The sequence below is a fragment of the Artemia sp. Qi Xiang Cuo genome, chromosome 13, assembly GCF_049724085.1.
Source record: "Artemia sp. Qi Xiang Cuo chromosome 13, ASM4972408v1, whole genome shotgun sequence".
NCBI classification, from domain to species: Eukaryota; Metazoa; Arthropoda; class Branchiopoda; order Anostraca; family Artemiidae; genus Artemia; species Artemia sp. Qi Xiang Cuo.
In genome coordinates, this window is record NC_142806.1 from 68,410,337 (window position 1) to 68,435,095 (window position 24,759).

The window sequence follows — 24,759 nt, forward strand, 5'->3', positions numbered from 1 at the left end:
TTAAAATTTATATAAAGTTACAACTAGCACCGTCCAATTTTATATTGAGAAAAACACTTGACGCAGCACCCGATGCCAATGTATATCTCACCTCGGCAATACTTCATGTGCGAAAACAACAGGTTATGAGTTCTGTTGCTTTGGCAATTGAAAAACTAAGAGCCTTTAGGAATAATATCAAATTGCTCGTTCCTCACACAATCACCAATCAACGTCATATTGCCACTGGATCAAGTACCTGCACCGAATCTTCATTTATCAATGGTGAAATTCCTTCGAAACTTGCCTTGGCTTTTCTAGAAAGTGCCAGTGTCATAGGATCGTGGACAAGTTTGCCACATGAATTTGAATTATTTGGACTATCTTCTCTTGTATATATTGTAAATAGAATTCCTCTCTACAATTTGTCCTTTGATACATCCTATTGGAACCTATATGAATTTACAATGCAATCCCTAGATCGAAATTCTCAACTATTTGAAAATGGTAATACCGATTCAATGTTAAAGAAAAGTCATAGTATCATTGTTTTGGACTTGTTTGGTACTCAAGATATGAGTATTGTCCGAACTGGTACTGTAATTTTAGAGTGTACGTTTGAAAAACCATTGACAGAGAGTGTAAAATTAATCTCACCCAATCAATTTGAAACCTATTCGGAAATTACCCCTGATGGTATTTTTCTATTAGACTTGGCACCATGAACACCAATCAAATAATCGATGTATTTAACATTGATCCTTCTATGTCCAAATACAAATCCTATTGTATACCCTCAGATTTCCTTGATTATATTCATACTGTTAACAAAACCATTATTATCGTTAATAGTAGTCCATCGACTATGCAGACAGGTCATGGGCTATGCATCTTTCAAACATCGAAGAATATATAATTTTTTTATCGTCTTGATCTACCATATGCATTCTACACACCACAAATCAAAACTACCCTGAAGATGTAGGAAAACAATTATTCAAAATCGGATGCAAGTACAAGATTTATCAACCAATAGCTGTGATTTTCATGCATTACTTTATTTCATTTTTTGATGTCGTGACTATACTTTCGGTGAATTTCTCAACATTTATGTAAACAGTCGATGTTTGAATGACTTTCTAGTAGAAAATATCCTCTCAGACATATATAGTATTGATTTCAGTGCCCTAGGAATAAAGTGTTTCAAAAATGTATGTGAATTTGTTTATTAATGAAATATATATGCACTATAAAAACAAATCTTTTGTATTCATTGTTTAGATTTCTTCTTCTTCTTCTTCATAGTCATTTATATTGTCATCTTAGTAGTCTTTTGTCTTTATTGTTTAGATTTCTTCTTCTTCTTAATAGTTATTTAGATTGTCATCGTAGTCGTCATCAACAATGATTAGTGGTGGCAGACCATTCGGATTCAACTTGTACTGATCCTGGTGTGCAAAGTTAGGGTTACATTTTCAACAATATATTGTAGCTTCATTTTTATTTAATCTCCATGTGAAGTCAATGATGCTATTACGATTCATATTTTAAAATTCAGCTGTTTCTATCTGACTATTTGAAGTATTGTCGCACACAATATTCTCAAATCAAGAATCACTTTCAGTAACATCCAAATAAAAAATCACTAGAATTATAATCATCACTAGCATTGCCCTAAAAATGATGACGGAGGAACCATACTGTCTTCATGTTTTACAATTGAAACGTGCTCCAAATTCTTTCATAAACGAGTACGCATTAAGTTTTTTTTTTCAATCATACCAGGGTAAGTATTTTTCCACTGGACACACTTTTCAAATTGACAATTGGAGAATAGATATCCATTAGGATCAGATTCACAAAGTCTCTTCAAGACAGGTATTACAGTCCTTAATTTGTACAGTATATCAATTACATTATATCTTTATGCAATTTACACAGATTGCATAACCTAAAATTTTCATTATAGTCATCAACTGCAATACAGTTCTCACATGATGACTAGCTGCCGAATGTCTATAGACATAGTGAACATGTATGATACATCATATCAATGCTGTCTGTATCACTGCCAAAAAGAAGCTGACTTAAAATCAATAAAAAACCCATTGTCTTCTAGGAGGGGGAGGAGGAGAAGTAATCGAGTATCGTCACATAACCTGATTTGCTATTGTTTTAAAGAATGAATTTCTAGGTAGTGGTTAAAAGCAGAATCACAATATCATTTTGTTTCGTTGAAATTAATATATCAATAAATTGAGTAAATGCATTTGATTCACAACGCATAAGCTTCATACACTAGTCAAAAGATGGGGAATCAGTTCACATTATAATGTTAAGCATTTCTAGAGGAAATATTTCCGTTGAAGAGATAATTCCAGAAAGTCATAATCTAACACTAAACATTCCTCCAATTTTACTAGGTTCTGTAAGATCTTCTGTTTCTCAAATCCAATCGTTTTAGTTCTTGATACTCCCACTACCAACTAAAGACTAAAGTAACAATTGCAAGTTTCTACTTTGTGCACACTCTTAATACCATTTGGCTACCCCCCCCCCCTATAGAGAGAGAAAGTGGAGTAAACGGTCATTTAGAGTTTTTAACCAAAAAAGGATTATAAAAAAACAATTTTAGTGACAAAAATGTAATTAAAGAACATATTTTTACTCTCTTTGTGTTAGGTGAGTCAATCCATTTTCCTCCATATGCATCATAATAGCATTCACTCCATGCTGTAGTCGTGATGAATACATTATATTAACTTTTGTGGCAAAACATAATTGTTCATCTTACTTAAATTTACTCAATGATATAACATATCTGTCAAACATCTAATCCCACTCAAATGTTAGTCGGGAATCCTTTCCAATTTCAACTGCTACATTTGGAGCCCTTGTCTTCACAACATCACTGTCAGCTCCTTTGAGATGTAATAGTATGAAACTACTCATTTTCACAACATTTGAACGTTTATTTCTCCAATTTGAAATGATGTAAACTAATCAAATTCAACTTATTGCCTGAGATACTCACTCAGTATCTGGCTTTTTATGTCCACGCTTAATGTCAGAGTAAAAGCGTCAACACCTATAATCATACTACAATGAAGAACCATGCCTAACACTAAAACATCCATAACAGCCTGAAAAACTATTAAAAACCATATATCCATAAACTATAACATCCATACAAAAAAATACTAAATAAAACATCAACCATATAACAATACGTATAATCAATCATAAAGTAACACACATATTCAACCATATTTCAAAACCATCCATGCAATAACAATCAGACTCCCATACAATAAAACATCAAATATAATACCAATACAACGAACAATAAAAATCCATAAACATAAAACATCCATGTACCTGTCTTGTCTCTTTAATTGATACAGGAATGTCTTACCTGTCTTCCCTCTTTAATGGACACTATAGTTTCCTATCTGTCTTTCCTCTTTAATTGACACAATAAGGGAGTACTGTCCGCTCAGAGATATTAATATATGAAAAAAGGATATGGCCCCGCTCTCTTAGATTGACATATCACTACTGCTGTAAAAGCCAAAGTAAACAAGCTCAACTTTCTTCTTCTAAAACTCTTATTTTTCTTCTGAAAGGTCTCTCAAATATAGCAGGAGTCTATCTCTGCACCACCCTCCATCTCTAGATTCTACCTAGACTAGTAAAAAAAGTCAAAAATAGAAAGTCAAAAATATTATGAATTCATAAAAGAGAGTTATTTCAATGTGTACATTGCTATCATAGCCCTTGGAGTTTTTCTTAGAGTTTTGCTTGATATTAGCATGATTGCTTCTTCCTTAAACACTTCATTGCGCTGGAATTTGTAACGCATAAGGATACGTCTAGAACTAAATAATTCCACTTAAACTTCAATGAAACAAAATCCTGGTAAGACTTGCTTCTCAAAATAAAACAACACGATGAGCAATTTTCCTCCAAGATATAAAGAGTTAAACTAACCGGTATTATGTTAATTATTGATCACATAAATCAATCAGTGAAAAGAACCAGTAAGATATTTCACCCCTCCCTCGTAAATATTTTTCCTAGTGATACTTGTCACCAACAGAGAACGCACTGGAATAGATTGGGTCCATATACTATTGATTGTCCCTCAGTTGGATGATAACCCGGTTTGGCCGTAGCAACCTTACTCATCAAGAAGCAAAATATTTTTTTGATTGTAATTTAAAATACCTGTCTCATTAGAAAAATCAACTTACGTTTTTTATAAAAATTTTGATGCATAATAGCTACACACCTCTTCTGTCCCTTTCAACCAGAAAGGATGACAATTATAAATTCACTGATTTTTTCTCTAGTTTTATAATGCTAATAGAAGTAGACTTATCTAGTTGTTAGGGCTAATGCTAATTAGAATTCAAATATTAACAAAAGATATTAGTACGATGGGTTACGACTTGTATTTTTATTTGTTACATGATTAAAAGGTACCCAAGTTTAATAATCTAATGTCATCTTTCTTGATATTTCATTACACTTTGTTTGATCGCCGAAATTAGATGTCACCATTGAGCAAAGTAGATCCTGTTTACATTCAATATCACAGCCATTCAACATTGCCGGATCTCCTTGCTTTACATAATTCCTGAAAAAATTAATAAGTTTACAAAGGACTAACTGTAACGTATCCACAAAAGAAATAGCAGTGGAAATTCAATTTAAAAAAGAAAACACATCGCTGGTTTAACAGTATTATCTTCATTTTCTGCTGCCGGGATCTTTACCGTGCATCTGCTGCTGCCAGGATCTTGATCTGTGCTCGTGCATCTTTCTTCTTGGACTTTTGTTTCTTTTGTTCGTTGAAATGCAAAGATTTTGTGGCTAAGAATTAATAAGCCCACAAGGGTTTAAATGTATTGCACCGACAAAACAAACGGCAGGATAAGTTGGAAATTCAAAAAGAAAACACGTTACTGGTTTGCCATTATCACTTTCAAAGTATTAGTCGAAATTTTTGATCAATATTGATCAATAATATTGAATTATAATCAATAATATGGATCAATATTATTGATCAATATTGATGAAATCAATATGGATATTTTCATTTTTCGCTTTGGGTTCTTGTTTCTCTACTCGTGCATCACCCTACTCAGATATTTTTTTTTTTTTTCATTAAAGTGTCAAGATTTTGCGGCTTAATAATGGTGCTTGACATGGGCACCCATATTGGGGGGGGGGGGGGCAGGGGGGCTCCCACCCCACCTCCCTGGCTGAATGACGCTGCTTTATTTTTATATTTTTGTTCTGAGATTTCTATTATATAGCATTAAATGAACCAGTTAGATGAGGTTTGCCCACCCCTGGAATTCAGCTTATGGGCACCCATGGTGCTTGATCTAAAATTTACTGCCAAAGTGTGCAGTGAAAAGAAGAACTGACAAGTATCCTCATTAAACCCCTCTGAGTACTGATCAAAGCGCAATGAATTTCTTTTTTGGAAAAAAAGCCTGAGAAGTAAACCAGAGTCGTCATATCTTTATTAACAATCGTTTTATCTCAAAATGTTTTAGAATTTCAGCAAATTGATTAGCCTAAAATAGCTTGTTGTATCAATTGCTAGGAGGAAAATTTTCCGACATTTTCTATTTCATTTACTATTTATATTTTCTATTTATTCGTCTATCTTTTGTAAATATCGGTTATTTTTTATCTTTATTTTGTTTACTTACGCAGATAATTTTCTTATGAAAAAACATATGTTCTTCTTAAGTTCAGAGCAGTGTTATGTGGTACTAAAATTTGTATGTAATTATATGCTTAAGTAAAATATGGATGCTACAGTTTATTTTTGTCAGGATTATTCAAACATAGACCTGAAAATGCTTTTCTAATATTTACCGGTCCTAAATTTTCCAGTCGGTGACAAAGACTACGAACATCTCAAAGATATTTTTAAAATCTTAAAAAAATTTAAAAGTATTGGACTGGGTATATTTGAATGGTAGGATTTTTATAAATACAGTGTGGTGATTTAAAAAAAAGGCGATTTGACATAGACGTAAGCAAGATCTATTGACTGTGGTTACTCCCCAAAGACTGAATAAAGACTGATATGGTTGCCATTTAATATCATTTTCTTATCAGTTTTTTTCTTAATATCTTTAATATTACTTTTTTCCAAGCCACTTTGTATGATAGAAGGTTGTAGAAACTTTGAAGAGGAATCGATTCATTGGAAAGTTAAAGTTCTGGATCTCTGTTCAAGATTCGGAATGATTGACGGGCAATCACCCCCTTCCCACTCCTATTTTAGATATACCCCAACCCCTTAAACCGTATGGACACTCGATGAAAAATTTTAGATTGCCTTTTTGTCCTGAATAGTCAAAAGCTCTGACAAATATGTCTTCAGAGGTAACATTGCCCTCAAAACCCGTGTGAAAAGGACCATAGATTATGCAAGGTGCCTCCTCCATTTACAAATTGGTCGCACAACAGAAAAACTGAGTAAGTTTGATTTTTGCGTCCAAAAAGGCTAAGAGCATTAAGTTGATACTTTCAGCGATTTTTGAGAGGATGTTGAACTAAATTGAAATACACTGCATACATCCAGTTGGTCAAAATAGTATATTTGTAATTCCTCAGGATTGGCTAGGGATATTAGGCTGAAACTTTCAGAAAATGTCGAGAGAAATCTTGAACTAAATCAGTGGATCCTTTGTACATCAAGGTTTGCAGAATCGCGTATATGCAATATCCCACGATTAACCGAGGGTATAAGCTGGAATTTTCGCGGAATGATAAAGAGAATTTGGAATTAAACCAAAATCTCTTACAGAAATCTTTGTCTGGGTTGAAAAATCCATTATGTCGAAAGTTAGGGGGATAGGGCGTATCTTCAAATTTGGCAAAAACATCTTTGTTCCTAGTTATATGTTTTTCTACTTTTCTCTTAAGGATTCTTCAGAATTTTCGAAAAATGTACATAGGAAATAACACACGTATCAGAGTAAATCAAAAGACGCTATTTCAACCTAGTTTTACCAATTACCTAAAATATCATAGAATCAGCTAAAGATCGATTTGAAAGTTTGAGGAGGTGTTAGGGGGTTAAGTGACCCCCCCCCTACACCGACTTGCAGAAGGTTGGAGATATATAAGGAAAATACTGCGTCTATTCATGCATTCGAAAAGACATGTCCTCAATTGCTTAGGAAGAGCTTGAAAAACGGAGTTCTTTCCCTTGAAACTTCTAAGTGGCTTTAATATCACTTGCATTTCACTGAAATGGTAGGTTTTTTTAAATGTTTGGTTTTTATTTGTCGGAAATTCAAGAATAAAAACAAGAAAAAGTACGAAAAAGACCTTAACAACCATCTCTATTTATAAACGAAATTGCACTTGAGTGTTTGAGCTTATGAAGATGCTAAAAGGTTGTACCAAAAATAATTCCACGCCCCCTTCTCTTCAAGATTGAAAATGCAAGTCACAAGCTGGGTCATAATCAACCCAACTGTAAATGGGTTCTTGAAGAACTCTGAGGAAGGTAAACAGGAATAGTGTACGAAAGTACGAAGTTGCTGAAACACTATAGAGAGATGTATATCAGCTCATTTCAAAAGGAAGTGCTTCGTTTATGTATTTTTTATATTAATAAAACAATATAGTATGGCTCCAGTTAGAGGTTGCAATCTATTAGAGGTTCAAACATAAAATAATTTATGTTCAATTAAAAAGAATGGGTCAAAGAAATGGGCCTTCTCAATGAAAAGTTCACAAAAAATAAGTCTTGATTTCACCTTTTACTTTGTTTTGAAACAAATAATAATAGAAGATACCAATAAAATATATTACTATTCTTATAATATACACCTTTCAATCAAGGAAGATTTGTCTTGGTTAAGAGTAATAATTTTTTCCATGATTAAACTTTTTCCACAAAATAAGTTTTTCAAAGCAAAGTAAAGAACTCCATTAAATAAAACATGAACAAAAATAAAATCAAATAATCTAACAAGCTGGAAACTACCACAATTCAGCATCGATAAATAAATGAAACCCAAAACGAACAGAAATTACAATAAATAACCGAGTCAAACTCAAAACGAGCAGAAATTAACATAAACTGGGCTCAAAACCCCTATGCCTTCCCAAGGCTACAACAAAATATACACTTTAATGAAAAAAATATAAATATTTTTACTTTTATAACTTTAATAAATCAAATAATATTAATATTTTGATTACTAAATATCAGTATATGTGTATTAAACTGACAATGCACATACATTTGTAATTTTTTTTTTTCAGTAAAATGCAAATTTTGTTCTGACCTTCGGAAGGCATAGGGGCTTGGGAAGGCTTGGAAACACAAAAAATTAAGTTTATAACGAAACACACACCTATGTGGTAGATAGCTGTATTACACTATTAAGCATGCTGGCGATTGCTTGGCCACAAAATCAAACAGTTCATGGTAACGAACTGTAAGTATGGAGTAGCCCAGCCCAATAGTAACCAAAACTCTAAAATACGGATTTTTGATACCAATAGATACATCCATACAATCATATTTTTATGTTGATTTCAACTATATAGGTTTCATCAAGTTTAGTCTTACTCATCAAAAGTTACGCCTCTGAGAAAATCACACCATCGGATTCAGCATATCAGAGAACCGTACTATAGCAGTTTCAAGGTCTTATCTGCAAAAATGAGGAATTTTGTAGTCTTTTTGCCAGGAGAAAGATCACGGATGCGTGTTTATTTGTTTTTTTTTTTGCCCAGAGATCGTATTGACTTATTGGTCCTAGAAAACCCGATGAGGTCGCATTCAAACGGAAATTAAAAGTTCTAGTGCCCTTTTTAAGTGACCAAAAAAATGGAGGGCAACTAGGGCCCCTACCACACTAATTTTTCCCAAAGTGACCCGATCAACATATTGAGTTAGCCATTTTATTCAGAATAGTAAAAAAATAAAATAACTATGTCTTTGAGGATGACTTAATCCCCCACAGTGCACGGTGGAAGGTGTGCAAGTTATGAGCTTTGCCCAATGTTTACCTATAGTATTGGTTATTCGGAAGTATTCAGAACTTTTAAGGGGGGATATTTTCTGGTAGTTGGGGGGGGGGGTCGGGTGTTACGTGGTTGGATCTTTCCATAAGGAATTTTTCATGGGGGAAGGTAAATTGCTATGAAGGGGGTGCAGAATTTCCCAGCATTATTTGAAAAAAACGATCAGAAATTAAATTAAAAAAAAAAACAACTGAAAGTAAGGAGCATTAAAGAGCGAGGCATTGACTCTGGGACGAATCCCTTAATATACGTAATACAAATTTACGAATATAGAAGTTCGTTACGTAGGTTAATTCGTATGTTACGTCAGATCAAAATTTTGAGCAAGCCATTTAGCAAATAAAAAGTAAAATCAATATGCAAATTTCATTTTTACTATTCATGTGCGGTGAGCCAAAATCAAAGCTGCATTAATTCAAAAACGTTCAGAAATTAAATAAAAACGAGTTTTTTTTTAACTGAAAGTAAGGAGTGACATTAAAACCTAAAACAAACAGAAATTATTCCGTATATGAAAGTGGCTGTCCCCTCCTCAACGCCTCGCTCTTTACGCTAAAGTTTGACTCTGTCTCAAAATTTTATTTTCTAAAATAATAAAACTTTACCGTAAAGAGCGAGATGTTGAGGAGGGTACAGCCCCTTTCATATTTGGAATAATTTCTGTTCGTCCATTTACCTGGACATTACCGAATGCAATGAATTAACCAAACCCAGAAAGATTTGGTAGATGCTAAATAATAAGGCTCTATGTTATAAATATAATTTCGACATGGCCAGGCGTTGCAGCAAATGCAAAGAAACCAGAATTACTGCCACTATTGGCAAATTCCGAACCATTTTAAACGTGATACAAAAATGAATGAAAAAATGAGCGGAAAAAATAAATAAGTCAATTGTGGGTCATTGGTGGATTACGCAACATATACTATGATATTAACACGGGCAATATGACAATAAGTGATCTCTTTATCAAATCTGATGGTATCCCAAGTGTTCCTGGTCCAAATTTTGCAGTCCTATTCCTTGCTTCCTTCTTAATTTCTTCCAATTAACTGACACTTACCAAGTCATTACAGAAAAACTTTTAAACAAATCAAGTCAAATATTCATTTTCGTTATGTTTTTACGAGTTGAACTAATATTTTAGGGTGAGTCCTAGCCCCTTTAACCCACTCTCCTGGATATGACCTTGTTTGCTTAGTTTTCTTTTCTTTCTTTTTTTTTGGTTCTTTTGGTATAGTGATTGTTTTTTCCAGTAAGTTTTAGCTGTATTTTACAGGCCTCAGAAATCATTGATTTTTAATTATAATTTTGAAGACACTGAACAAATTACTTGAAAGTATTTTTTAGCTTTTGAATTTGTATTTATCAAATGTTTCAACTCCGCAATAAACGTGTTTCTGCCAAAGCAATACAGTTAGCTACTATGTCAAACTCGTTGACAAGCTGTTGTCACTATAGAACCATTGAAAAAGACTCTCTCACTAGCTCTCTCAAACTTTTCAATTTTCAAATTTCAAATTCAAAAGTCTTTTTAATTGTCGAAAGTGATTGAAGGGCAAAAAAACCCCTCTCAAGCCTACCATTTCCGCAAACACATCCAATCAAGATTTTGAGATAACCATTTTGTTCAAGGTAGTTTAAAGTTCGGGAATTTAGGTCTTTGAGGATGTTTTTTTTATTCTTACAAACGTGTTTTTGGCTTGAGAAACAACTGATATTTAATTATAATTTTGAAGACACTGAACAAATTACTTGAAAGTATTTTGTAGCTTTGAATTTGTATTTTCCAAATGTTTTAACTCTGCAATAAACGTGTTTCTGTCAAACCAATATAATTTGTGGCATTCGATAGTGACGTTCAGAAAGCGTTAGGGTGAACACCAACTGTGTCTTATGATCGTCAAAGTTGTGTTTTAATGGTAAATCTAGGTATGTTTGATTATAGTTTTTAATTTAATTACAAAGAAAGCCGGCCTGAACAAGATTCAGGCAAAAAGTGCCTTGAAAATTCCTAAATGGTGTCAAATTTAAACAAAAAGGTTAATATCTGTCGCACTCATTGGAATTGCCAAGATCAAAAATCATTTAAAGGAATACTAAAAGTCCATTGGCTAGAAGAAAAACGAAAATCCTTTTTTTGCATGGGTAGGACTGATGTGTCTTTTTTCCTTTTCTCTCCGTTACTAGCGGGTCACTGGGACAATGAGCTGTTTGAGGTCTCATTTTAAAGGAAATTGCTTCGTGTATAAGCTTTCATCATTCAACATACAATTTTTAAACTAAGATCAAGTTTTTCGATTAAAAAAAAACTGCAACTTCGTACGCAAGATGAAAAATGACGTCATAATAACAGGTTATAACCATAAATTACGTTACAGCAACACTTTATGATGACGGTATTGAATTGTGGTTTGTTATTTACCTAATCCAACGAGGACATAGCTGAAGGCTCCTACTTGTGTGTGATTTATAATATTGGTTAGGAGCTTTTGCAAAAGCTAAGCTTATTTCAAATTGAGTGAATTGCAATGTTAAGTCTCACTAAAATAGCACTATAAGACCATTGGTCTAATCCATGGAACCCCTATGGTAGGATATCTCCTGTAGTGAATAGTTCCGAATGAAAAAAAAATTGCTGATGAATAGCTAATTAGGAAGATGCTCGATTAGAATAGCAAACTGTATGTAAAACTATAAATTTGATGGCCTTCATGACCCATAAATAAAACTTTACCCTGTCGTATATTAAACTAATCCTGACCCTGACAAGGATCAGCCTGGAATAAAAGGCTGGAGCTTTCACTGCACTGAAAGATGGTTTTGGGGTCTCCATCTCGTCATAAGTTCTTTTCTCCGCCCCTATCCCAGAGAGAAACTTCTGGCTGTGTGGCCTCATAATTGCATCAGGACGGACCTTTCACAGGTTTTCTTAACCAAAACTGTGACTGCTAACAGCACTGCAGGGTAACCTTAAATAGTGATGTATCTCAAATAGATTATAGCCTAGGAATCGACAAAGTATTTGCACTGGATTGTAATGAGCTCTCTGAAGGTTTTAGTCTCTGAACTGCTGTGGCTCTGCGATCATTGCATTTCCTGAGAGCCTAATAAACTCAACGGTTAAAAAAAAAGTTGTAACTTGGGATGTTAAAACATTAGAAAAAAGCTATTGAATCAATTTTGACTGATGAGATCAGACACATAATTGGACTGATTAAGTGTTTCAAAAACTCATATTCCAGGGGTAGGAAACATAAAATTAGGTGATATAAAATTTATTTACTAAGGCTGGAAGGATGGAGCATATAGGCAAAGAGGAGCATATAGGCAAAGGAGGATGGAGCAGACAAGCAAAGAGTAGGGCTCATGATGAATATTTAAGCAGCTAAGTCTTGTTTAAGTTGCCAAGATATTAATAATATGATATTGCTTGCTTGTTTTATGACTATGAAGTGCAAAGTATGTCCCTGTTAACCCACTGGTAGAGATAGTTCTGACTCAGATGAATTTTACTTAAAGCTACAAAAAATAGTCAAGATTTCAGATAGAAATTTTTATTTAGAAATTTTACCGCTCTCTTGACAGTGGTCAAATATGGCTCTGAAACATGGACGCTCCGAAAAGCGGATGAAGATTTGTTAGATGTTTTCCAGAGAAATTGCTTAAGGATTGTTCTGGATACCCGGCTGACTGACCGTATTTTAAACAATAGGCTATACGAAAATGTGGTTCAATACCGCTCTCTAGGGCTATAATGAAAGAAAGGTTTAGGTGGTTAGGGCATGTTGTGGGGATGAAGGATGACAGATTGCCGAAGATTGTTCTTTTCGGCCAGAAATCTAGGGCTAAACAAAAAGCAGGTCGTCCCCGTCTGGGGTGGGAGGACGTCATAATGAAAGATTTAAAGGAAATGGAAACTTCGTGGGCGGGTGTAAGAAGGGAGGTTTTGAATAGATTGGGGTGGCGAAGGAGCGTGTGTAGCTGTTTTGGCCTCAGGCGGCTTGGTACTGCGGTGAGTTTTTAGTAGTAGTAGTAGTAGATACAATTTTGTACGTATAGCAATCTAGTTATAACTAACACTGTGTTTGGTCAGAAGAGGGACAATAGGCTAACTTGTTACTTATATGATGTCAAGGCAGCTAACCTTATTCAGTATTTTGTTGCAAATTAAAGACTGGTAGGATTGATTCAAGATACAAGGGTATATAGCGGTGTTTTTATTGATTTTAAGACTAGTTAGTAGCATCTAGGATTAAATTAAAGCTAAACTTTTGCATGCTGATTATTTCAGCATCCTAGATGTAAATGATAGAAAAATAAATGAGCTTTTAGTGGTTTTGCGAGAATAAGTGAGGTTTTGCAAGAACAGGCAAAAATAGAATAGGTGAGGGTGCAAGATCAGGTTTGAAAATGTATGTTAAGGCCACTAATACTAGGTACCAGTGAAGGTGAAAAGGTGATATTGGGGAACAAGAAGATCAATCAAGTTGCCAGCCTTACATACCCAGGTAGTATTATTTTCAAATGAAAAGCAGGATGTCCTCGAATGGGATGGAAAGACATCATAAGAAAAGGTTTAAGGTAAATGTGAACTTCCTGAGAGAGTGTAAAAGGGAACATTACCCTTTGAATAGATTGAATAGATTGGGATGGAACGCAAGTGTGTGTAGCTTTGTTGGCCTCAAGCGTCTTGGTGCTGCAGTGAGATGTTAATCACAGTAGCAGTGGTAATTTATAAAACTTTTTTTCTTCAGGAGTTATTAACCCCACCCTTACAAAAAATATATTTTTTTTTCATTTTTGAAATGACATTATTTTTTGAATATAAATTTGTTCTAGGCATTGTTAAAACCTATGCTATAATTATTTATGATAACATGTAATGTAGTGCATAAGTAGGACTATCCCAATTGGCATTATCATAAGAAAGGAATAAAAATTTGAAAGTTCTTGGAATATAAAACTGAAATACCTTGAATATATTAAGTTAGAAATGACCTTACATATTTAGAAGTAGTTGTAGTGGTAACAAAAACTGAAACGTGTTCTGTGTTTGAAATGGCTATTTTCTCCTGTTTTCTACAGAATAGATACGGTGATTTTGCTTAATATTTTAAATTGTGAATCCACTTTAAACCGTGCAACCGAATTTATCTAAATATATATTTATCTAATCAACTTACCTGTAATACGTTTGAAATAGTTCTTCGTCAAAAATAAATCGATCAACCAAATTTGACATGTCTTGAGCTGACAAGGAATTTAGACCAAAAGTCTCTCTTCCGTCATAAAGCTTAAACCACTTTGGCTCTGAAGGGCCAAAATTAGCCTCCGTCAAGTTCATTATCCATGCTTCATGCTCAAGCATTCCCTGTACAGAAAATGAAAAGATTATGTTTTTTCTTTTCCTATTATTTAATGCCTTTTATTTTAAGTACCAACATCATCAACAATGCAGATCTATTTTTTTTAATTGAAAGAGTACAAACTTATACGAAAATACATATTTTGAAAAATTGGGAATTTAAATTTTTATGGATAAAGCCGCTATGCACAGTTACGAAGTTTGTGGTAGTAACATGCGCAGCGGTAGTTTTTTTAAAATAGATGCAAAAATAGTTAGTGTTCTTCCAGACAGTAAGTCACTTTGAATGCACTTGGAAAACTTTATATTTAACCTTATTCCTGGTAAATTATTCCTGAAAAGTTTTACGGCTTTTCACGTTTGTGTCATGTTTATAGTACCGTGGGCTTCAAGAGTTGCTCTAAGAGATTTTTTTAATGAAACTAATTCGTTGATCTTTGTCGTGACAACTTTGGGAAAACCTTATCTACGGTTTCTCTGGTTTTGGTTTCTCTCTAAATGTTCTTCCAAATGTTTTCTTATACATTTAGTTTGCATGTCATATCTGTCCTTCCTGGTCGTTAGTTAGTTTTCTCGTTTTCTGTTATTATTACTCTGCTTTTTCCCGTTTTTGATCAGATATAATAGCAACTTTTTCAGAATTGTATAAAAATGATTCATTTCCCTTATTAATAGATAGTCTATCATTTATCTTAAGCAGACCTTAGGTAGATAGGCATAGAGTAAGGGTAATTCAAATATTCTATCAGTTCTTATAGCAACTTGAAGGTATTTGAAGACCCCCAAAAAATACACAAAGGTTTACAACTGACCATATCCACAGGATTTGCAGGGAACTGGGCAACTGAGATTGTTCATATTGCGTGACCATTGCCTATTGGGATGCCCAACTGCAACTGCAATGGGAATGAACAAGATTTTTGGGTTGACACATGACGGACCATATCAACTGGACTTGTAGGCAAAGTGGAGGACTGGAGTCACCTGGTCTCGCTGGCAAACAAGCGACTTAAGCTATTTCCATTGGTGAAGTTCTAGACCCGCAGGAAGACGATGAATCTGCCATCAAAGATATTCACGTTATTGTCCAGCCTTCTTATCCCGAACAACTATCTGATGAAGATTAAGCAAATGACGTCGACACGGTGACTCGAGTTGTAAAATGACGTCCTGGGAACTGTTTAAGCAGATTTAAGACCTGGTTCTCATGCAGAAGAACAAAGTGATGACAGAGAAAATATCATCCCCACAGAAGAAGAGGGCACATCAATTTTGAGAGGTGGGCCACAGATGAGGAAATTCTATGTCGCTAAACCTAAATGAGAAAGCAAAAAGAAATCTGCTTCAAAACTTGGAGAAGAGAGCTTTTTTGGCTTTGTTTCTAGGAAGTAGAATATTTGACCTCACTTCTTGTGAAATGGTGATGTGACGTCTAGGGAAACTTCGAATCACTACATCAGCTTATGATTTCCGTGTTTTCGTGGAATCACTGTTTTTCCAGGCTAAAACAGATTGTGTTCCAAAGAATCCTATTGCTCAGTTGATGAATATTATGAAACTGACCTGGTCAGACAAGTAATATCCAGGAATCTATTCATAAAGATAAAATAACTCTCACTTTGTGGACATAAATACAGATCATAACTTCAAAGATCACGTGGATATCAAGGTGAAGCCTCTCTTCAACATAATCAACACAAATTTTAAGCGTTTGAAATTTTCTATCAGCTTCTGTTCATCAACGAAATGGTTTTGAAGTATTACGGGAAACTAGCAAAAAGTAGTGTATCTGAGAAATTCCCATTCAATTCGGATATTGAACTTGGAAGATTGTTACCTTCAGTACATCATTTCAGTACATATTTACTTGGGAAGAAGCTCCACGTTCTATCTCGGGCTGCTAAAGAAGACCCAGGATCTCGAGTCGTAATTTTTTTTTCAGAGGTTGTTTCAGAGGTGAATTTTAACAATTCCCTTACAAGTCAGCAACTTTTTGAACTATCTGTAAGATATATTTATCGTAAAATGGCAAGATAACAACCTAGTTTCTATTGCATCCAACCTAAATCAAATAAAACAGGTGAGAAAATCAAATTTTGCTGTTTAAAGGCTTTAATTGATAGACTTAATCTCAAAGTGCTTTACCTTCAAGATTGTTGACTTTCTCTATCAAAATTTGAAAACTAAATAGTTAAAAAGTCAAAATTTATAGCTTGATAAAGAGTTAACATTAAAGTCATTATTTGTTACATAATAAAGTCTTTATTTGAGAAAACTAAATCATAAAATATTTGAAGTCCAAAACTCATAAGAAACAAATGTAAAGTCCTAACGTAAAAAGGCTTTGCTATCAATACTTGGAAACTAAGAATTCTAAATATCTGGGAAACGGAAATTTGTTGCATAAGAAAGGATTTGCATGCATAAATATGCAACGCAGAGGGTTATAAAAATCTCTAAGTGTAATTTGCGAAGCTTTGAATTGAAGATGATTATAAAATAAAGAATTTTATTTTAAGTCATGTTTGTTGGAAATTTGGATGTGGCGATCAGTAATTTAATTTTTAAGCCCGGAGTTACCCATCTATAGATCTCGTTGTTAGGATTGGTGCTCATTAGTGAGGTATATTTGAAAAAAAAACAAGAAAATTGAAAATTGAACTTCTCAAACAAACGAAATTGAATACAGGGTTAAGTCGTTAAAAGGCTCCACAAGGTGGTAGGCGACTTTTAAATTGACGAGATTTTCGCCAAGTTGTTTTACAACCATTTGATTGGCGAACCATTTCATTTACATCCATTATATATATATATATATATATATATATATATATATATATATATATATATATATATATATATATATATATATATATATATATATATATATATATATATATATATATATATATATACACAAACATATATATCTATATATATATATATATATATATATATATATATATATATATATATATATATATATATATATATATATATATATATATATATATATATATATATATATATATATATATATATATATATATATATATATATATATATATATATATATATATATATATATATATATATATATATATATTATATATATATATATATATATATATATATATATATATATATATATATATATATATATATATATATATATATATATATATATATATATATATATATATATATATATATATATATATATATATATATATATATATATATATATATATATATATATATATATATATATATATATATATATATATATATATATATTTATATATATATAAGGAAATGGGTGAGAATCAAAACAACAATCCATGGAATGGCGACATCCATCATCACCCAAAAAAGTGAAATTTAAGCAAACAATTTCTGCCCGGTAAATTTAATTTTTTTGGGTGATGATTAATGTCGCCATTCCATGGATTGTTGTTTTGATTCTCACCAATTTCCTTACCATTCCATCACTCATAATGTTTTGTCCGTAAACGTCACAGATCTCACGATGAATATCGATCGGTTTTACGACTTTAGCACTAAGAAATCGTATAACCGGCCGTACTTCACAATTGGCGGGACTCACGATTGTCGGAGGCATCTTAAACACTCAGTAAACAACGTATACAATTAAAAATCAGACTGTAATGGCGTCAGTGCGTAGACAAGAGATGTAGGTAACCAGCGTGCATGCGCAGAACGGCGACCGTAGCACTGTGGCAGCGTAATCGTAAAACGGTACTTACTTAAAAAACATGCATTGTATATATATATATATATATATATATATATATATATATATATATATATATATATATATATATATATATATATATATATATATATATATATATATATATATATATATATATATATATATATATATATATATATATATAGTACCGGGCACTGACACTCGGTGCGCGGTACGCTTCTTTGCGTACCTTTGCATAATTACATTTTTTATTGGACCTTTAACTTTTGCCTTGGCTTGTCTTTTGTCATTATGAAAGATATATCGCCGAACCTTTGTTTCTTGCAATTGTTCAGATGGTAGGACAAAAACTTCTTTTTTTCCAACGATTTATCCTGTCCATATTTTTGATTTTCAAAGGTATGGTAGGTATTGATAACCTTATCCATGTCAAAATCCCAACCCAAATCATCATCGTTATCATTTTCAATTTTGACACGTTGGATTCTCGCTCTCCAGATTAATTTTCATTGACTCACTGCTCTTCATTTTCATCATAGACCTTCTCCTAGTTTGTTGTTGTATGTCTTCTAACTATGTGTGTCTTTGCTCTTTATTTTCATTTTTGACACGCTAGTTCAGTTGTTGGTTCCAAAGAATCTTCATTTATAGTAGCTTCAACTGCAAATCTTTGTTTTTGGGGCCTTCCAACAGACATTATATCATATAAATGACTGTAGCGTTTGAAACTCAAAATTATTATTTATGCTATGAATGGCATCATATAAGAAAATACTTATATGATGCCATATATAATGTCATAAGAAATGCTTATATGATGTACTAACATAGTGCATGACGTCATTTGCAAAAACCATAATTCAGGCTCTTAACGATTTTTATCCGACTTCTGAGCTATCTAGATAGTTTTTTATGCGGAAGTATCCCTAGATAACAATTTTCCCAAAACACATGGATGAAAATTTCAAGAAATAGAATAAATATATACATACACAATCATTTCTCACATATACATACAAACACACCCACACACCTATATATATATATATATATATATATATATATATATATATATATATATATATATATATATATATATATATATATATATATATATATATATATATATATATATATATATATATATATATATATATATATATATATATATATATATATATATATATATATATATAATATTATAATATATTTATACAATATTTTTATATAATATAATTATAATATACAACCCTTCTAGCTACTTACGAAAGTGGATCCCTCCCTTTCGCCGTCCAAAAGGTATACTTTATAGCCAGGATTGATATCAACATACGATGTTAAGCTCGGTCCAATCCAAGCAACGTTAATGGCACGAGATGGGTCCTCAATGTCATAAAATATCTTGAACTCATCGCTATGAGTGTGACCATAAAATTGACCCGCAAGGGTACCCTCAAAACTAAAAGAAAGATATACGATTTTCATTTACGATCCTAAATTAAAAGGAAAAAGAGATTTAATTGATTGATGCATGATTTCAGTTCTGTATGTCTTATCTTAACTTTTAACCGTTTAACTGTTTATTTAATTCACTTAAAAATACAAAAGGATTAAGCCCAACTAGAGAACAGAGCTTGTAAAGTTGGGTATATAAACCGAAGAACATAGAAAAAATAAAACATCTGTTCATAATAATAATAGAAGAAATTAACATGGTTGACAAAAAAAAAAAACGCCAACAAAAAGAAAGAAGATAAGCAATAAAGAAATAAGGAAAATGAAGAAACTCTGGGCAAGACGGGCGAGGGATGCCATCTCAACACGGGGACACAAAAATAAAACACACAAAGAAAAATATCATATATTTTAATAGTCAAACATACATTACAAATAAACAAACATTAGTAAAAAATCTTTAAAATTTGCTTTTTAAAATTCAGCTGAGATGTTTGGGAAGGATCAAAGAGATTTTTGTCATTCAGCTTATATTTCGTTTGCAATGAATGGTATTTGGTACCTAATTGTGAACCTTGACCATTCGGAAGTTACAAGAGCAATTTGGCATTTTCCAGTCCCCTGACGCTTCGAACGAGGGGCAAAATCAGAAGATATTTATCGTAGAAATAATTATTAGGGTTTTGGATTTGAAAATGCCATATTTCAATATTCACTTCTTATACATATTTTAAATATAAAGAAATTAAGAAAAATAATATCTTTAGGTTTTCTGAGGCATTTTCAAGTTTTGAAAGTGGAAGAAAAAAAATATACAAGTATTCTTACTGCCTTATTTTGGAATACCTGGTGATGGTTTAATATGTGTCCAAATTATATTAAGAAAAACAATTGAGCAGTTAATCAAATAAGAAGCAATTAAAGAGTGGTAAATTATTTTTAATATGGAAAATGGAAAATATTTTTCACATGATACATTGACCCAATATTTTGAGCAAGTTTTACCCTTCGATGATCAATATGACTTTGTACTGGCAAAAGGGGATAAAAAAAACTCCTAAATAATGATATGACTTGGCCCTAAAGTACTTGTGCTCATCAACCTAAAGCTCCTGACAAGAAATCTCTCGAGTGTGACGTTTTGAACAACTAAAAGACATAAATACAGTTTTTGTAAAATTTGGTGCGAAATTATTGGAAACAAACCATCTATTAACCCAACCCCCACAGCACTGAAGGCAAGAGATCTAAGTTTGGCAATTTATTCATTGTTTAAATATAGCATATGTTACTGAGAGAGGTATGCATGTTTGACTTCTACTTTCCCAAAACACGAAGGACATTCTGGTATTCAGTTTAATCTTTTAGGGAGTAATTAAAAAAAAACTTTTTCACAAACTAAGTTTTTCAAAGAAAAGTGAAGAACTCCATTAAACAAAAAATAAGCAAAACTGAAATCAAATAATCTATCAAGCATGAAAGTACCACAAATCAGCATCGATAAATAAATGAAACCCAAAACGAACAGAAATTACAGTAAATAACTGAGTCAAACCCAAAACGAGCAGAAATTAACATAAGTTGGGCTCAAAACCCCTTTGCCTTCCCAATTTGCACTTTAACTGAAAAAATATAAATGTTTTTACTTTTATAACTTTTATAAATCAAATAATATTAACATTTTGATTACTAAATATCAGTATATGTATATTAAACTGACAATGCACATTCATTTGCATTTTAGAGGGGAGTTAGTTACTCTCCAATCACTTTCAGCTATTAAAGAGGGAACTAGCCCTCTCAATTTTGAATTGAATGAGCCCCTTTTGAAGATTTACGAAAAATCTATCTATAAAAACCTTATATGCCCTCAGGGCATAACTTACAGCCTTTGCCCTGGGGGCTCTGGGGGGTTTGCCATCCTTAAATACATAATTTCCAGATCTTTCAACTACGTTGAACAAAATGGCTATCTCTCAACTTTGATTGAATGTGTTTGGGGAAAGGGTGGGCTTGAGAGAGGGGCTAATTACTCTCCACTCACTTTTGACTATTAAAAAGAAACTTGAAGAATTTTCAAGGGCATAACTTATAAACTTTGCCCTAAAGACTGTGGGGAGGGGAGTGTTCTAATGTAAGGTATAGTTTCCAGAACTTCAAACTGCGTCGAAAAAATGGCTATCTCAAAATTTCGATTGGATGTTTTAGGGGAAATGGTGGACGTGGAAGGGATATTAGTTGCCTTCCAATCACTTTCGACTATTAAAAACGGGAATAGCCATTTCAATTTCTAATCGAATGAGCCCTTTTTGAGGTTTTTACGACAACGTTTTCTATTAAAAGCTTATGTGCCCCAAGGGCATAACTTACAACCCTTGCTTTGATGGCTGTGGGGGCGTTGTCATCCTCAAAGACCTAAATCCAGAACTTTCAACTACGTTGAACAAAATGGCTATCTGAAAAATTTTGATTGGATGTGTTTGGGGAAAAGGTGGGCGTGAGAGGGGGGTTCGTTGCCCTCCCATCGCTTTCGACTATTAAAAAGTGCACTAGCCCTTTGAACTACCAGTCGAATGAGCCTTTTTTGAAGTTTATACGACAACGCTTTCTATAAAAACCTTATGTTCCCCCAGGGCATAACTTACAACCCTTGCCATGAGGGCTGTGGGGGAGTGTCCTCCTCAGAAACATAATTTCTATTTAGAAATCAACGACGCTGAACAAAATGGTTATCTAGAAATTTTGATTGGATGTTATGAACTCGCTTCCGCTGTGTTAACATCTAATTGGTGTATTCACTCTTGGTATTTGCCAGTCGATTTCCTTGATTTCTCCTCACCAAAATGGCTTTAGGCCGAAATTGTCAACTCTTCATGCTCTAATTGACGCCATAGAGGTCATACTTTCACAACTTGACCCAAAAATACTGTATTGGGCTTATTTTTGGATTTGTCTAAGGCCTTTGACACGGTTAATCCTAGAGTTTTAACATGTAAATTATATAGTTACGGTATTCGTGGTGTTCCCTTCTCTTGGTTTGATTCTTATCCATCTGGAAGGGTATAGAGTGTCAGCTTAGGTGGAGTATCCTCTCGGCCCTTACCTGTTCGGAGGGGTGTCCCGCAAGGCTCCGTTCTAGGCCCTATTTCATTTCTCCTATATATCAGTGATCTTGTTTAGGACCTGGGCCCTTCAGTGTATCCTGCACTATTTGCTGATGACAGCAACTTCTTCATCACTGGCACCAATTTACCATAGACAATAACCTCTGCCCAAGTCCTTGTGAAAAGAGTCCAGGCGTGATGCCTTACGAATAAAATGACCATTAATAGCAAAAAAAGTCAAATAGTATTATTCAGAACCACTGCAACAAAGACGTAATTCAACCTGCTTTTGGTCTCAAGTACTCCTCCAGCATCCTCCCACAAATGGATGTTGCCAAGTTTCTTGGTGTATTTATTGACTCATGCTTGTCATTCTCTAATCGTTTTTCTTACATCACAGCAATAATTTTGAGACAAGTAGCTATGATTATCCGTGTGAATTATTTTTTTCCTCCTGACATCTTAGTTACCCTCTATTATTCTTTTATTGTTCCTTACTTTTCTTATTGCGGATCAGTTTGGGGAAATACAAACCGGTCCTTCACAAAAAAACTCAAATTTGCCCAAAATCGTGCCATTAAAGCAGTTTTTCGGCTTCCCCGTCTATATCCAATTCTTGATTTGTATTCAGATTTTGGCATTTCTCCACTTGATTAAATCATACGATAACTAAACTTATCGCTTGCTTACTCTGCTCTCCACAACAATCTTCCTCCTCAACTACAGACATATTATAATATAAATAATTCGGAAGCCCACTGTCTCCGATCCTCCAATAGAGCCTTTATAATTCCTAAATGCGTTTCTAGTGCTGCCCAGCAATCTCCCATTTACAAAACTATTATTCAATGGAACAAAATACCCTCCAGTGTTGAACTAGTCACAAGTTTCTGCAAGCTGTACAAAAATGTAACAAAACTTGATAATATAATTTAATCTTTCAATTTTTAACACATTTGCTTTAATTACCCATGTTTTATTCTTCTATCCTTTTTTTTCAGTGTCACTTTAATTTTTTTCTTCTTTTGGTCCTTAACAATTTCTCTTCTAGGATCTTTATTGTTATTGATGTTTGTGTTATGTTTTTATTCGAATAAATTTAATTGAATAAATAAACTGAATGTGTTTGGGGAAAGGGTAGGCGTGAGAGGGTGTTAGTTGCCCTCAAATCACTTTCGACTATTAAAAAGGGCACTAGCCCTTTGAATTTCCAATCGAATGAGCCCTTTTTAAGTTTCTAGGACAAACAATCTAAATAAAAACTATATGCCCCTAGGGTATAACTTATAATCCTTGCCCTGAAGACCTTAGGGGGAGTGTCCTGCTCAAAGGTATAATTTCCTGAACTTTAAACTGCTTGGAACAAAAAGGCTATGCTTGGAAGAAGAAGGTTGTGGGGGAATGTTCTCCTCAAAAACATATTTTCTATCTGGAAATAAACTACGCGGAAAAAAATGGCTATCTCAGAATTTTGATTGGATGAGTTTGAGGAAATGGTGGGCTGGAAGGGGTGTTAGTTGCCTTCCAATCTATTTTGACTATTAAAAAGGGCACTAACCATTTCTATTTCCAATCGAATGAGCTTTGTTTGAAGTTTCTATGACAAAGCGTTTTATAAAAACCTTATATGCCCCCAGGGCATAACTTACAACCCTTGCCCTGAGGGATGTTTGAGGGTGTCATCCTCAAATACCTAATGTCCGGAACTTTCAACTATGTTGAACAAAATAGTTATCTTAAAATTTTGATTGGATGTGTTTGTGGAAAAGGTGGGCGAGAGAGGAGGGTTAGTTGCCCACCAATCACTTTCGACTATTAAAATGGGCACTAGTAGTTTGAATTTCCAATCAAACGAGCCTTTTTTGAAGTTTCTACGACAACGCCTTCTATAAAAACCTTATATGCCCCCAGGGTATAACTTACAACCCTTGCCCTAAGGGCTGTGGGAGAATATCCTCCTCAAAAACATAATTTCTATCTAGAAATCAACTACGCTGAACAAAATTGCTATCTCAAAATTTTGATTGGATGTGTTTCGGGAA

General features: G+C 33.4%; 1 protein-coding gene across 2 annotated transcripts in view; it reads right to left on the reverse strand.

Moving 5' to 3' along the window:
- Positions 1-4,420: 4,420 nt before the first annotated feature.
- LOC148945587 (sphingomyelin phosphodiesterase-like) overlaps positions 4,421-24,759 on the reverse strand; it is a 262,974-nt gene continuing 242,635 nt past the window's right edge. The window contains exons 10-12 of one of the 2 annotated variants that reach the window (XM_089098599.1): positions 19,425-19,617; positions 14,241-14,428; positions 4,421-4,618 (exon numbers count right to left, since the gene is read on the reverse strand). In XM_089098599.1, coding sequence (XP_088954725.1) covers positions 4,471-4,618; positions 14,241-14,428; positions 19,425-19,617 — 529 coding nt within the window. In that variant the 3' untranslated portion in view covers positions 4,421-4,470. The remainder of the gene's footprint in view (positions 4,619-14,240; positions 14,429-19,424; positions 19,618-24,759) is intronic. The other variant, XM_089098600.1, reaches the window with a different exon arrangement.